The sequence below is a fragment of the Gymnogyps californianus genome, chromosome 12 (genome assembly GCF_018139145.2).
Source record: "Gymnogyps californianus isolate 813 chromosome 12, ASM1813914v2, whole genome shotgun sequence".
Taxonomy (NCBI): domain Eukaryota; kingdom Metazoa; phylum Chordata; class Aves; order Accipitriformes; family Cathartidae; genus Gymnogyps; species Gymnogyps californianus.
In genome coordinates, this window is record NC_059482.1 from 2,018,676 (window position 1) to 2,033,734 (window position 15,059).

Genomic DNA, 15,059 nt, shown 5'->3' on the forward strand with positions numbered 1-15,059 from the left:
TGGTGCCTCTATCTGCGCAGGCAGCGATGCAATGCACAGAAAGCACTTATAGTTCCTACACCGCCTCTTATACCAAATGATTTCGGTGAGAGCCACAGTTCAGCCAGTCTCCAAGGGCTGTCGCTCCAAGTTCACCAGTGGGCAAGAAAAGATACCCCAAAACCAACGAACCAGATTTTTTGCTTCAATCTTATGTGCAACTGCATGGAAATGCCCCAAGGCAAACCCATGATATGCAAAGGTAAAATCAGAAGAGGGAAAAAAAAATAAGGAGATGGAAATTAAAAGAAAACTGTCAGACTAATGATGGAACAGGACTACGTAGCATTTCTGCTGCATCAAGATACTGCTCTAGCAGCCATCCAAAAGTTAGGCTAGCCTCTCACTAACTCACTGCCACAGCAACTCCTCCTGCAACGGGGGAGATCAAGACGAAAGTGTCCTCCAGCTGTTCCTCAGCTCTGTGCAGCCCCAAGGCTCTGAGCCCAGGAGGAGACGGAGGGAAGAAGGTGCAGCATGCCAACAACAAGCTTAACGTGGCAGAAAGTGTGATCCGAGATGGGAGAATGCCTTATCACTGAGCTAGTCATTACTACTTGTAGTCACTTGTTTGTAGAAAAAAGAAATAACTGAACATTATGAAAGGCACAAGGACCATAGTAAGAATTTTGTGAAGTGCTAGAGTACTCGCTCTAGCCACTCAAGCTTCCTTTCAAGCTCCAATGGATTTATTCTTTGCATGGTAGCAAGTTTAACTCCAGTTTAAACTGCATGTCCCAAGCGCTGTCTCAGAATAATCTGCAGATCACAGTTTATCCCAAATCTCTGGAATCCTGCAAGGTTTGACGTGGGGTTTTGGGGGGGGGTGTTGTTTGGGGTTTTTTTTGTTTAATTGGGGTTTTTTTTTTGCTTTCCACTCTCCTTTAGTTACACACACAGACAAATACCAGAAAAACCTAAGAAAAATGACTACATGGAAGTATTTCAAATTGAGCAACACTGACATAAGTGGTAGAGCAGAAATCCACAGGCTTCATCCCTCATCATAAGCTTGGAAATTTTGTGCCTTAAAACCCAGCCAGTTTCTTACTGTCTCCAAAACCAGTTATAAAAGCAAAAAACTAACTTCTAACCTACAGATAAGATTGCTTGACTTGTAGCTTAGGATGATGGGGCAAGAACCAGGTATATAATAATACTTCTCACTTAGTGTTTTATCTTCAGAGGTACCTTTAAAATTACAGGCAGTTCAGGCAAAGCCACCTTTGGTCAAAGCTGCACAACCCCTTCTATTACAAAACTGACTTCATTTTCTCAAAGCGTGTCAAATTTTCGTTTTCTGCATGTCTGAAGCAGACTAGTTCAGCCCAGGTCACTAAGCATTTCAGACAAGGCTTACAAAACCCTCGCTCTGCCAGGCTAAGGAAGCCGGTATAGCCTTTCCATCGAGAGGCTTCGGAGCAAATGCAATAGTAGGGTGCACTTTCAGCCAAAAGCGTGTCTTTTACTGTCTCTAGAATCACTTGTGCATGCCTCATCGAGTTGAAAGCCCCTTAAAAGCAGCTCACACGTTCTCAGTGAAGAAACTGAGGATTTGGCAGCTAAACTTTCCAGCCGTCCCACCTGCAATAAGCACATGCCGTCCTCCCGGGCGTGAGCCAGATGGCACTTGCTGTCCCCACAGATAACACTCAGGTCGAGTAAGACTTTCCCTCCAGCTGCTCCTTTTGGGTCCTCATGCCCCCAGCCAGTCCCTGTTGGCTTGCAGTGCCCCTGCCAGCGCTGTGAGCCAGCAGTATTAGACACAGTCTACCAAAGATACAAAGTGAAGAAATCCCCCAAATAAGAGGCCTAGGGCTTTATCATCTTGTTTTCAGTAGCAGCACCTCTGCATCATGCTCAGCAACCCAAGCAGAACCCCACTGCACTCAGCTACAACTGGGAACACTTGGCAGTTTTTGCAAACCTAAGTTTGGCCCTTTGGGCACCGGGTATCTAGAAATGACGGAAAGCACTCTGAAGAGACACGCCTAGCATCATCTAGGAGCAGAATGGAAAAGGCTGGTGTCCTACGGGACATTCGGCTGCAACGACCTGCAGCTTTCTTCGGCACAAACCTGCCTTCTCTCCCTGCAGCCCCTCGCCGCTCTCCCTGTACGCGCACAGGCTGCTGGAAGAGGCACAGACAGCACGCTCGCTCAGCACGCAGCCCTGACTTGCCTCCACGGCGGCCGGTTCGCACACAGAGTCAGGTCTGGCAGAAAAGAGAAGCTTTCAGTTACACAACAGATATGCAACAGGAGGCAGTGCTGAAGTTTCATAGACTGAGCTCTGGAATTTTTCAAATTAGGGAATGAAGCATTAACTACTCCTTAACTTTGTCAGTGTTTCATGGCCTGCGTACGGTGGAACAGAGATGTTCTTTCCAAGCTAGGCATTCATGCGGCTGTCCTCACCTGCAAGGACTGGGATGCAACAATGAAGGGGCCCACCTTGTTCTCACTTAAGTCTCATAGCCTTACTGCAAAACATTTAAAATTACACAGATTTCCCCCTCCACCCCTCTCACACAGGTAAAAAGGCACTGTAATTTGAGGAGGTGTTAGGGAAATTTAAATTCATCTGCTTCAGCCATGTTATAATACATTTTTTTCCAAAGCTAAATGATATCCAAGACTTTTTTTAACTTAAAATACAGCACTGAGATTAAGAAGCCTTGACACAGCACTAAAGGCAGTAAGAGAAAAGCCCTTTGCTACTTAAGTTGCTTTTTAAAACTCAACTTCAATATTGCCAGGTAAACCCAAGATACATTTTAAATAATATTTTTAAGCTTACACTTTTGTTAGGTGATTTGCCCAAGGCAAGAGGTAGATGAATCAGAGCGCTGGAATTCTTAGCAGCAGGTCTGTTTTCAAGATCAAGCCCAACTTCTACTCTCTGTTAAATGAACAGCATCAAAAGGTACAAAACTAGAAGGAAGAAACGCCAACCAGGTTTTAGGCTGTGGTCACACGCATACCTTGGACACTACTCTAAGGCGGCGCAGCATTTCACTGACGCGCATTCTGGATCCGTGGCTCTTGACAGTGCCTATTGCTGGCAGGAGGCTCAAATTTAATCAAGGTTTCTTATTGCTCCACGCTGTGATGTTTTCAATTAGAACACAGGAAAAGTTTGAGCAGCATCTTCAATTAAGCCAACAAAGTTAAGCTTTGTGTACAACTAACTGTCTTGCTGCTGCAGGCAGCGTCTTGGGAGCAGATGAACTGGAACTAGTATGGAAAGGATGGCAGCTTACTCTAACCCACTGCAGCACCTATAGGATAAAGCTGTGAGTTAAGACGGGATTTGAAACAGCCACCAAGGAAAAAATACTCCTGGCAAGCATTATTTCTATTCATTAAATTCCTCTCTCCAAGGCTGAGCCTTTATATGGTGCCACAAAAAGCTTTTTCCAAGTGAACAAGGAATACACCTTGGATATAGTACGGGAATCAGTGGCTCAGACGGTTCCAGCACCTCCGGTAGCAGGAAGGCACCAGTACCCCCCAGGAAACTGGAGCTTGACAGAGCCATCAGCTTCAGTATTGAAATCCTACAAATTGTCAGTCCGATGGCGAGAACCAAGCGCATACCCAACTTCCGTAACCCCCCCAGCAGAGACCTCACAGCTCCTGGGGTGGTCACGGGACAGACACGAAGGAAAGAAGCAAGGAACCTCTTTGCTTCAGGCAGAAATCTTTGCGATAGAAAGGAGGAAAAAACACTTTCTAACAGCCAAACAGCTTGATGCAAAAAAATCAAAAAGTTTCCATTAATCAGATACATGAAAACCAGGGGTTAACGCAGAACAGAAAAGTTCTGGAGCACCATCTAACTCCAGCCACGAGGATGGGTGAAGAACGATGAGGAAGCTGAGGAGAATGAATGGGAAATAGCGCTGACAGGACAGGTGAGAAGAGAAACACAGCACAAAAAGATCGAGGGAACAAAGAACTGGAAAACAGAAGCAAAACAGAAATGAAAGGCAGGAACAACAATGGGGAAATATGGAAGAGCAGCAACAACAGGAAGAAAAGGAAATAAAATGCCTCGTGATCCAGGAAAGGAGCATCATGCAAAACTGAAAATACGTGTAGAACAAAAGCAAAGCACCCAGTTCTTTGCTTTGAATGAAACTACAGTCGTTAACAAGGTTAAATGACCAAAATACACACTTATCTGCCATCCTTAGAGAAGCACTGACTCTGAAGATGCCTAGCAAACTTCAATTACCTAGCAGCTGTCAGGAAAGCTTTTAATGCAGAAAACTGAGCTGCCTTTCAGCCTTAATTTAAGAGAACTGCTTGGTGACAGCCATTTTCAGTGAGCTGATTTTTAAAGAAGAGCTCAGAGAGCTCCAATCCGGAACGTTAACCACTGCTTTCTGTCAGGCAGACTTTGGGACCAAAACCTGAAGAGAAACGGCGCTGTAGGCAGCTGGAGTTTGTTATCACAGTGTAACTGATTTTCCTATTGCTGGAGCACACACGGCTCTTCCTGCAGCTCTCCGCTAGCAAATGCTATTTTGAATTATCGGCACCTCAGTCCCATGACAGAAAACAAATACGATTGTTCCTGTATTCTGCAGGATTTGTGAACAATCACACTCAAGAGTCTAACTTTGCTCAGAACGTTGGATCAGAAGTCTTGCAAAGAGTTGTCTTGATTAGACTGCGACCCTTTTCCTTAATCTAGGCAAACCTTAGGAAGGCCAGGAGAAAGAATTCACACCTTGGAGGTGCTGCTCTTGCTACAGCCAAAGCAGCACCGTTAACAGTTGTTTCAGAAGGGCTGAGCTACCGATGGCAGCAAAAAAAAAAAAATTATTAGCGTGGATGCCAAAAGGACAGCTCTGAGAAGAGACAACCCTGCCGAGACGACTCATGGAGGGAATTTAAACCATGTGCAGCAGCTACATGTTGTAGCACTTGCAAAGACAACGGCTGCTCTGAGCAGTGAGCGCCTCACAGCTCCTGCTGCGCTGGGCAGACAACACAAACCAGTGTTACATGGGTGCTGTACCCACCCACCCGTCGCAGAACGGACCCCCACGGGTGCTGTACCCACCCACCCGTCGCAGAACGGACCCCCACGTGCAGCTGGTGCTGCTGTGTGTTCCCGGCCCTTCTCCTTGCTCCGGCCCCCAGGTCCCCCCCCGTGTCTCCCTTACCTCACAGGGCCTCCTGCCAGGCTGAGGTCCTTCTGCTGTGCCCCCCGGACCAAGGCTGCTGGAGCTCTCCCTGTTCCCACCTGCCTGGGGAGGGAGGACAGTCAGAGCTGCCTGCACCCCTGGGGTCCGACCACCCCCCATGTTACCCTCCACAAGACAAGCTTTCCCCCCAGCACCCCTAGATGAGACTACCCCCTTCCGTAACACCCATCCAAAACTAAGGCTCCCCCCCAAGCTGGTGCTGCCCCCTTCCCCAGCATCCCCCCATCTAGCTGGGGCTGTCCCCCCTCAACATCCCCCCCCCAAAGCAAGGCTGCACCCCCACCAAACTGGGCGGCCCTCTCCAAATCCCCCCGCAAACTAAGGACTCCCCACCCCAAGTACCACCCCCCTCCCCATCCCAACACCCCCCTGAGCCTGCCCTCCCCCCCCCGGCCCCGTTCCAAACTAGGGCTGCCGCCCTCCCATCGCCTCCAACTGCCGCTTCCCTCCCCAGATCCCCCTTCCCAAACCGGCCCCCCCTTCCCCCGCCAGGCCGGCCCGCCCCCCCGCCCATTCCCAGCGAGAGCCGCCCCTCCCTTCCCAGCACCCCTCCACCCCCCCCACCCTGGGGGTGCTCCCGCTCCTCAGCATCTCCCGCCGGGGCTACCCCACACCTGAGGCCGCTCCGCCTCCCCCCCCCCCCCCGGTTCCGCCGGCGCCCGGGCCCGCCCCCCCCTCCTCCCCGGCGCTAGGCCGCAGCCGGCGCCCGCCGAGCGCGGCCGTAGGGGCAGCCAGCTCACCTGGGCGGGCGGGCGCGGCGGGCCGGGCCGGGCCGGGGCGGCGGGTGGGTCGGGCCGGGGCGGGGGGGGGGAGGCGCGGGGAAGGGAGGGGGGCGGCGAAGCGGCGGCTGCGGCGCGGGACGGGACGGGGCCTTTACTCGCGGCGGCGCAGGGCGGCCATGGCGTGACGTCATCCGGGCGCGACGGCCCTCGCGCCAGGGGGAGGGGAGGGGCGGGGCGCTGAGGGGCGGGGTGGGCGCCCTCCCCTCGCCACTCCTCTTCCCGCGCGCGCGCGCGCGCGCGGGAGCCACCGCCCCGGCCGCGCCTTAAAGGGGACGTGCACGGCGGGGGGTGTGCACGCGTGCGTGCACACACAGGGAGGTGTGCGCACACCGGCGTGCACAGACGTGCGTGGGTACACACACATGCATGTGCACGCAGGGAGGGGTGCACACATGAGGAGTGGCACGGGCATGCATGCACACATATGGAGGTACATGTATGCGCGCACGTGGAGGGGTACACGTGCACATGGGGATGCACGTCTGCATGCACACACGTGGAGATGCACATACATGCACATGCCATGCATACATGCATGAACATGGGCATAGGCATGCAAGCATGATGAGCTGTATGTACATGCACGCATGTGTGCACGTGGAGGTGTGCGTGCATGCACACACCTGGAGGGAATGCACATGCATGCACGCACAGGGGTAGAGCGTGCATGTACATGGGGATAGGCATGCACAGGGAGGTGCACAAACATGAATGCATGCATGTGGAGGAATACATACATGCATATGTGCACGCAGAGGGGTACGTGCATGTATGTGTGACTGTGGGTACAGACACGCATACCCACACGTGGAGCTATGCCTACAGGCAGGCGCGCTCACGGAGCTGCACATGGGAAATGCAGAGCTAGCCATGCCTGCACGCAGACCCATGGAGATGCGCACACGTGCACGCGCTCACGTTAACACGTGCCTCCATGCATGTGCACGTGCAGAAATACACGAACACACATGCACACACAGGGATGCACACATGAATGTACGTACATAGATGCAGAGGTACAGATACATGCAAATACACTTCTGGATATGGACATGCATGGAGAAAGACATATACACGCACACGTGGCGATACGCCTGCCCACATGGAGGAATATATACGTGCACGCAGAAGTGTGCTGCACGCATGCACACTCACACATGCACACAAACATGCCGGAGGCGACGGCTCATGACCATGGGGTGCAGACTTCCCGGGCAGCCCCGTACCTGGCTTTCACATCCCCAACCCAGCCTGGATGGCACTGCGGGCGCTGCTCCAGCTCTCCCCGATGCCAACAGGAGCAAGCGCCAGCGGCCGGAGCGTGGTTGGGGGTCCCTGCCGGCCTGCTCAGTGCCTCGTCCCTCCCTATTAACCGAAGTGTTAACGAGCTCCCCTCGTTATTGCTCCCCGCTGCCAGGCTGCCTGGGCTTCTCCCTCCGCAGGGGGCTGGTGCCCGTGCTGGGTGCATGCCCGCGGGGCTTTAGCTGTGCCCGCTCTCCTGGTCCTCCACCTGATCTATCCCAGGGCTGCTGGTTTTGCACGATCCCGATGCCTGCAGCTCCTTGCCCAGCCCGGGATGTGGCCCCAAACCCGGGGCTGCTCAGCACCTTCGTGGCCTGGCTGCCCCAGCCCCTGGCTCAGCATCCTTTGCAGCAGCCCTGAGCCCCAATGTCCCAGGTCACTGGCCCCCCAGGGTGCCCCACAGCAGCCCCCTCTGCTGCAGCTCGCCTGGGAGCCACGGACACTCCTTCCCCTCTGGCCAGCTGGGCTCCAGCCACGCTTTCCAACCCCAAAGCACCAAACGCCATACTCCTTGCCCCGACTGTCGCAACAGCCCCCGTGGGCCCCTCGCCCTTCCCAGCTCTCCAACCTGGGGCCAAATTCAGCCTGGGGAGGCGCAGGGGAGATGTCCCAGAGATGCAAAATGCCCAGGAGGCTGCTTACTGGGGGCACTGGGAGCTCGCTCGCTGGGGGAACTGGGAGGGAGCTCGCTGGGGGCAGCCCCTGGGATGCTGGAGGATGCGGCTCCTTCATCGCCCCACTGCAGCTGGCCCCGCCCCTTGCACTGGCCACACCCCTTGTGCCAGCAAGCCAGGAGGGGATTGGCTGAGGCAAGGAGGGGGTGGGGCTGTGTGGGCGGAGCCTTTGGTGACAGGTATATAAGGTGAGGTGGCGGTGAGTGGGGATGGTCCAGTGGGGTGGTGGTGGGTGCTGGAGGTGAGTGGGGATGGGGATGGGGATGGGGATGGGATGGGGATGGGATGGGGATGGGGATGGGGATGGGGATGGGGATGGGGATGGGGATGGGATGGGGATGGGGATGGGGATGGGGATGGGGATGGGGATGGGGATGGGATGGGGATGGGGATGGGGATGGGGATGGGATGGGGATGGGGATGGGGATGGGGATGGGGATGGGATGGGGATGGGATGGGGATGGGGATGGGGATGGGGATGGGGATGGGGATGCTCATGCTCATGCTCATGCTCATGCTCATGCTCATGCTCATGCTCATGCTCATGCTCATGCTCATGCTCATGCTCATGCTCATGCTCATGCTCATGCTCATGCTCATGCTCATGCTCATGCTCATGCTCATGCTCATGCTCCACAGGTCCCCCTCACCTCACCCCAGTAGGCTCCTGGCTGGAGATGTTCCCTGGAGCAACAGGGTTGGGGTTGCCACCATGGGCACCCCTGACTCCCCAAAGCCTTTGTTGTGTTGTCGTGTGTGTCCTGTCCCCCCCACCAAGGGGTCAGGGCAAGGGTGCAGCCCCGTGCCTCTGTCTCACCTTTGCTCCAGCGCTGACTCAGGGCCTCACGCGCCGCTTTGCGCAAGAGCCGCGCTGGCAGGCAGACTCTGCTCCGGTGGCCGCTGCCAGCCTGGCCCCGGCCAAAGGGCAGGGCACAGCCTCTGCGTAAAGGCAGCCGTGCCGGGGCGCTGGCTCACCGCCGTGCCGGAGCTGAGCACAGGAGGTGCCGGTGGGAAGGGGTCTCCTGGAGTGGAGAGGAGCTGGAGAGACCACTCCTGCCCAGGGCTGAATCCTTCCTCCCCGGCAGGCTGGACTGTGCTCCTTGCAAAGATGGATTACGCCAAGTCCCTGAGCCTGCGCCTGGCTGCCCCTGTCTCCAAGTAAGTGCTGGGGAGCCACCGTCCCTGGCGTGGGGGACATCGGAGCCCGCTCTGCTTCGGCACCTCTCAGCTCGCTGAGTAGATGTGCTGCTCCCCACTGAGACTTGGGGGCTCGCACTGCCTGGGGCTGGCGGTGGGTCTCAGGACACCCCAATCCCTCCATCCCTTCCCAGATGTGTCTCGGCAAGTGCCTCCATGACCCAGCAGCTGCTGTCGAGCCCGGCCCCGCGGCCCCGACCCTACCGCGTCTGCAACTGGGACCGCAGCCTGCGCAAGGGCATCATGGCACAGAGCCTCGCCGAGCTGCTGCGCCAGGTGAGCCGGGGTGGGCGGGCTGTCTGTCTGTCTGTCTGCCTGGGGACTGTCTGTCCACCCAGGTGGGTGGTGGGCTGGCCACCCCCCCCAGCCCCACTCACCCCCAGCACCCTTGCAGGCTCAGAGTGCCCTGCTCGCCCCGGGTCCCGTCTCGCTGGTGCTGGATGAGGACGGCACCGCGGTGGAGACGGAGGCTTTCTTCCGGACGCTGGAGGAGGGCACGGTGCTGATGGCCCTGAGCAAGGGGCAGACCTGGGCTGCCTCCAAGGTGAGTGCACCCCTTGGGGAGCAGGAGCCTGGTTTGTCCCATCTGCATCCCCCACTGGGATCAGTGGGGAGATGATGTGATGCTCGCTGGGCGGTACCCAAGATGCTGGGTGAGGTGGGATAGGAAGGGTGGGGGTACCACTGGGTAACCCTGGTCCTGTTCTCCCCTAGACGCCCGGCTACCAGCTGAGCCTGTCTCGCAAGCCCCCTCGGAGGATCGATGTCGCCTGCGTCACCTTCGACCTCTACAAGACCAACCCGCGGGACCTGGGCTGCCTCAATGTCAAAGCCACGCTCTACGGCACCTACAGCATGTCCTACGACCTGCGCTGCTACGGGGCCAAGCGGCTGATGAAGTGAGTGCTGGGAGGGGGGCTGGAGATGGCTCCGGGAGTGGGGATGCTGCAGTGGGGGACCAGCCCTGCTGCCCATACCCTCTGTGGGGTCCAAGGAGGGATGCTCACCCCCTTCCTCCCTGCCCAGGGAAGCCCTGCGCTGGACGCTCTTCACCATGCAGGCCACCGGCCACGTCCTGCTCGGCACCTCCTGCTACATGCAGCAGCTCCTGGATGCCACGGAGGAGCCGAAGGAGCCAGAGAGTAACCCAGCGCTGCAGAGCCTCCTGCCCTGCAGCCTCCCACCCCTGCCCCGCAGGAAGACGCTGCAGTGAGGGTTGGGTGCCGTCCCCCCCCTCCTCTGTCACCCACCCTCAATCCCTGGGGGTCCCAGCACCCCACTAGGTCAATGCCTGGGGGGAGGCTGCCCGGCACAGCCTCTCCTTGCATCCCGCTGGCTGAGTGTGGCCCGCTCTTCTCTGTAATATCTGCTACTCTGTAAATATATTTATTTAAGTAAAGCTCTGCTGACTTCAGCTGCATCTCATCTCATCTTTGCTGGGTGGGGGGCTTGGGGGGGGGGGTCAGCCACTTGCCCTACTTGGCACCCTGGGGCTGTGCTGGGCAGTGGTGCAAGAGCGTGCAAGGAAGGGACCTGTCACAAGCGCTCCCCAAGGGAGCTGCTGCCTTTGTCCTCCTCCCTGCCACCCCAGTGCCCTGGCTGGCACACTGGGCCTGGCCCCCACCCCCTGGCACAGAGCGGAGACCCCCTCCCGGCACTGCAGGCAAGCCACGAGGCAGGGATAGTGCAGAGGGGCTCCTTCACCCCAAACCCACTTGCCCATGGCAGCTGGCACAAAGCCTGTTCTTGCTCTGTTTAAAGGGACAAAAGATGCCCTTGCCCTGTGCTGCCGGTGGTCCGGCTGCTCGGGACCCAAACTGTGCCACTGGCACGGAGCCTTGGGGTGGGTGTTTTAGCCCCTGGGGTCCCCGGCCCCCTTGGCAGCCCCGTGCAGGGGGAGCTGCTGCAGCCCCAGCCTTGCACAACCCCGCGGGCTGGTGCTGCCCGGGCCATGCCCCATGGGGACTGCAACCGCCCTGCAGCTCCAGGGATCCCAGACTGGGAAACTGGGGTGACATGGGGTTACATCAACCTGGCAACCGAGGGACTGTCCCTGAGTGGGAGATGGGCAGCGCAGACTGGGTTCCTGATGGGCAAGCCCTGCCAGTCAGGGTGGGCAAGCTGGGATGGAGGGGACCTACTGCCCACCTGCACTGTACTGGGAAGCACTGGGGTGAGCTGCGGGGAGGTGAGAGAAGCCATGCTCTGGGGGCATGTAGGGGCATCCCCCCTGCAATTCACTGTAGGGGACACAGGACCTGAGCCATGCTCACCTAGGGACCCCACCACAGGGGTCTGGGTCTCCAGCATGGGAACAGCCAACGTGGCAGAGACCAGAGCTGGGCTGTGGGGGCTTCATTAGCCAGACAATTAACGAGCCATCAGCCTGCAGCCTGGACTGGCAGCTGCATCGCCCCGTGGCACAGATGTGTGACACCCGGGGTGAAGCAGGTGCCACCGAGGGGTGCCAGGGACAACATGGGGATGCCGTGCTCTGCCCTGCTATTGCAGGCTGTCCCTGCCACCCTATGGCTATACATACCCGATGTCCCCAGCCCTATGCCCCTGAGCCCATGGGGTGACGGTGGCCCCGCCAGCCCCCACAGCCTCCCCCCACCCGCAGGCAGGCGGCAGCCCGGCTTTATTAGACATATTTATTTCTGTACACACTTATACACACGGTTCCCAGGGTAGTTTCATCCTCGCCTTCAGTGCTGTCTTCTTGCAGGGTCTGGTCTGCGGCAGGGGGGCACCCACACGCTTCCTAGGGTGCCTGGGGCCAAGCCCAGCCACGCCGTGCCCCCTCCCCATCCCTGTAGTGTCTACTTGGGGGCAGAGCCCCCCCACAGCCCCCCAGCTGGGGCAGGGACATGCGCCTTCCCCCTGCCTCAGTTTCCCTGCAGCATCGGCCCCGGCTGCGGCAGGGGAAGAGGTAAGGGTGCCACACGCACTGTGGGCTGGGGGGGGGGGGCCGGCCCCCTCACCAGCACCTTGCTTCCCACCCCCGCAGGGTCCTTGGCCAGGGACCCCCAACCTGGGGCAAAGTTTGGGGACACTGGAGGGACCTCCGCATGCTGAAGCCACCCTGGCAAGAGCCTCCTGGGGGTCCTCCATCACCCTGACCCCTGCAAAGGGGGGGGGTGCTGGGCATCAGTTCCTGGTCCCCCAGCCCCTGCAGCCCCCCCACAAGCGGTGGTGGGGGGCAGTGGGGGGGGGCTTTACTTGACGTGCTCGGCAGCATGAGAGGAGCAATAATACTTCTTGTGGGCGATGAAGGTGGAGAGGCTGCTGAACTTGATGTTGCAGAGGCGACAGTACCTGTGGTTGCCGTTGGGCACGGGGCCGGGCACAGCCTTGGCCGGGGGGTCTGCACCCCCTGTCTGTGTAGGTGGGGGCGTGGGGGCTTACGGGTGGCTTCCCGCAGTCCCTCGGGGGCTCCGGGTGAAGCAGGGGGCCGGGGTGAGGCGGGGGCCGGGGGCTGCCGCTGCCGTCCCGACCCTCCTTGCCATTGAAGCTGTCCCGGCGAAGGCGAGGGACGGGCGGGCGGGGAGGCGATGCCGCGGGCAGCGGGGGCTCGGGCGTCCTGCCGGCACCGGGCACCGGGGCGTCGGGGAGCCCCTGCCCGGCTGCCGCCGGCTTGGCCACGAAGAGCCCATGGGCGTTACGGAAGTGCTCGAGGAGGTCGCCCTTGATGGCCCCATTGAGGGGACAGTAGGGACAGGCGGAGAGGGCTCCCTTCGCCCCTGGGGGTGGCAGGGGACCCTTGGGGTGACGCTGCAGCGAGTCCGACCCGGATGCACCGGGGTAGGGGATGCCGGGGCTCCCTGCCGGAGCCGCCCTCACCCGCACGCCTTCGGGATCCCCCTCGCCAGGGCTGCCGGGGCTGCGCCGGCCCTTGAGGGGGGTGGGCATGGCCCCCTTCATCTTCTGGAGGTGCTCAAGGGTGCGGGGCTGCAGCGGGGTGGCCGGGCACTGGTACTTCTTGTGGGCCAGGTAGCTGTCGAGGCTGTTGAAGCTGATGCGGCAGGCGGTGCATTCGTGGTAGTCGGCCAAAGGTAGCAGCGGTGCCGGCGCCGGTTCACCCTGCCGCCGCGGCTTCTTGCTCAGGTCGATGGGACCGTCGGCATCTGGACTGGAGCGGGGAGAAGGGGCAGCCCCCGGTGGGTCGGGGGCTGGCGGTGGGTCGGGGGCCGGCGAGGGTTCGGCGGGGCGGTGAGCGGCCCCGTGGATCTCGTAGAGCTTGCGGCGTTTGCGGGTGCGGAGGGGCTGGGGCAGGAAGGGGACTTTGGGGGCGCTGGGGCGGCGGAGGGGGGGTCATGGCGGGAGGCGCAGTAGAAACGCTTGTGCACCACGTAGGTCTCGTGGCGGCTGAAGCGGATGTTGCACGCCTCGCACAGCGTCTTGCTGGGGTCCTCGTCCCCCTCGTCCCCCGCCGAGCTGCCGGGGCTCTGGCTGTCCTCACTGCACCGCCCCGACCCCCCCTCCGCCTCGGGGGACCCCGCTTTGCTGCCCCCCTCTTCTGCCTTCACCTCCGGCGCGGCGGCCGGCGGCGTGGCATCTCGGCCGGTGTCCCCGTCCCCCACTGGCGTCCCCTGCCCGTCACCCGGCGGGGGGGACAGCAGCGTCCCCTGGGTGGGGGGACCCTTGGGCGCCCCGGGGGGGGCTTTGAGCTTGCGTGCCCCGGGGGGGCTGTCCTCGGAGAGATGCCGGCTGGAGCAGTAGAGGCGCTTGTGCACGTAGTAGTTGTTGATGTTGTTGAAGGTGATCTCGCACTCAAAGCACGTGGCACCCTTGGGGACCGGCGTGCCGGCGTAGATGGTGGGCGGCACCGTGCCGCCGTGGCCCTGCTTCAGCCGGCTGTGCACCAGCTCCGACATCTTCGCCAGGATCTCCGACGCCTGCGGCACCACCGCGGCTTCGTGGCCAAACACATACTGGGGTAGGAAGACCGTGCCGCCGGCTGTGCCCGTCCCCGGCTCGCTGGGCACTGGGCTGGAGCCCGGCGTGGGGCTGGCGAGCTCCGACTTGACCTTTGCCGAAGGCAGGCTGCGGGGGGATGAGGTCCGGGAGCAGGCGTCGGGGCTGCCACCCCCCTCCCCAGGGCCGCCGCTTTTTGGCACCTCCGCCTCGCTCACCGGGCTGCCAGCGGGCTCCTCCTTGATGTGGACAGCCTCGCTGGAGGAGGAGGAGGATGAGGAGGAGGAGGAGGAAGAGGAGGAGGATGATGATGATGGCCCTTCCCCGTTCTGTGGCTGGGCTGGCGGCGAGAGCTTGCCAGCCCTGGCGTCGGGGGGTGAGGCGGGCTGTGCCGGGGAAGGGACGACGTCGGGGCCGGGCGGTGGGGCGGGCAGGGGGCCATGCAGCACCACATGCTGCGGCAGCGCCGGCAGCCCCTCGGGCAGGAACGCCGGCAGGCTGCACTTCCGCAGGGGCGCGTTGTTCGTCTGGCTCAGCCCTGCCGAGGGGAGAGAGGCACCGGCGTTACCCGACATCCCTGGCACAGGGATGCTCGCCCCGTCCCCCGCCTCCCTCCCCGTGGCCGGAGCCTTTTGGGGACGCAGCCCTCGCAGGCTCTGCGTGGGGTGCTGGCACGTGTCCCCCCGTGGCTGCAGCCCCGCGGTACCCACCAGGGGCAATGGGTTTGGTGGCGGGCAGGGCTGGCCCCGGCGAGTACACCTCTCCCTTGGAGCCCGGCTGGCAGATCATGTGGTTGGTGACCAAGTGGCTGTAGAGGATGTCCCTCGTGGTGGAGATGAAGCCGCAGCTGTGGCAGACGCCTGCGGGGAACACGGCACGGGGCTGAGCGGGCAGGATGGCACCCGGCGGGGCAGGGGGAGACCTATGGCG

The 15,059-nt window shown here is 60.0% G+C and overlaps 3 protein-coding genes across 8 annotated transcripts in view; 1 reads left to right on the forward strand and 2 right to left on the reverse strand.

Annotated features, from left to right (window-relative positions):
• The window catches only part of ZC3H18 (zinc finger CCCH-type containing 18), a 50,171-nt gene extending 44,116 nt beyond the window's left edge, over nucleotides 1-6,055 (reverse strand). For all 6 annotated transcript variants that reach the window (XM_050904291.1, XM_050904290.1, XM_050904289.1 and 3 more), the window contains exons 1-2: nucleotides 5,998-6,055; nucleotides 5,216-5,299 (exon numbers count right to left, since the gene is read on the reverse strand). The gene's annotated coding sequence lies outside the window, so the exon portion shown is untranslated. The remainder of the gene's footprint in view (nucleotides 1-5,215; nucleotides 5,300-5,997) is intronic.
• Nucleotides 6,056-8,248: 2,193 nt separating this feature from the next.
• On the forward strand, nucleotides 8,249-10,620 carry CIDEC (cell death inducing DFFA like effector c). The gene is made up of 6 exons (XM_050904306.1): nucleotides 8,249-8,256; nucleotides 9,101-9,173; nucleotides 9,347-9,488; nucleotides 9,607-9,756; nucleotides 9,927-10,111; nucleotides 10,239-10,620. Exons 2-6 carry the CDS (start codon nucleotides 9,124-9,126, stop codon nucleotides 10,423-10,425), a joined length of 714 nt encoding a protein of 237 aa, XP_050760263.1. The 5' UTR covers nucleotides 8,249-8,256; nucleotides 9,101-9,123; the 3' UTR covers nucleotides 10,426-10,620.
• Nucleotides 10,621-11,863: 1,243 nt separating this feature from the next.
• Nucleotides 11,864-15,059, reverse strand: part of ZFPM1 (zinc finger protein, FOG family member 1) — a 34,891-nt gene continuing 31,695 nt past the window's right edge. Inside the window, 5 exon segments of the mRNA XM_050904017.1 lie at nucleotides 11,864-12,579; nucleotides 12,582-12,677; nucleotides 12,680-13,519; nucleotides 13,522-14,667; nucleotides 14,840-14,989. Of these exon segments, the coding sequence (XP_050759974.1) occupies nucleotides 12,431-12,579; nucleotides 12,582-12,677; nucleotides 12,680-13,519; nucleotides 13,522-14,667; nucleotides 14,840-14,989 (2,381 nt within the window). The 3' untranslated portion in view covers nucleotides 11,864-12,430.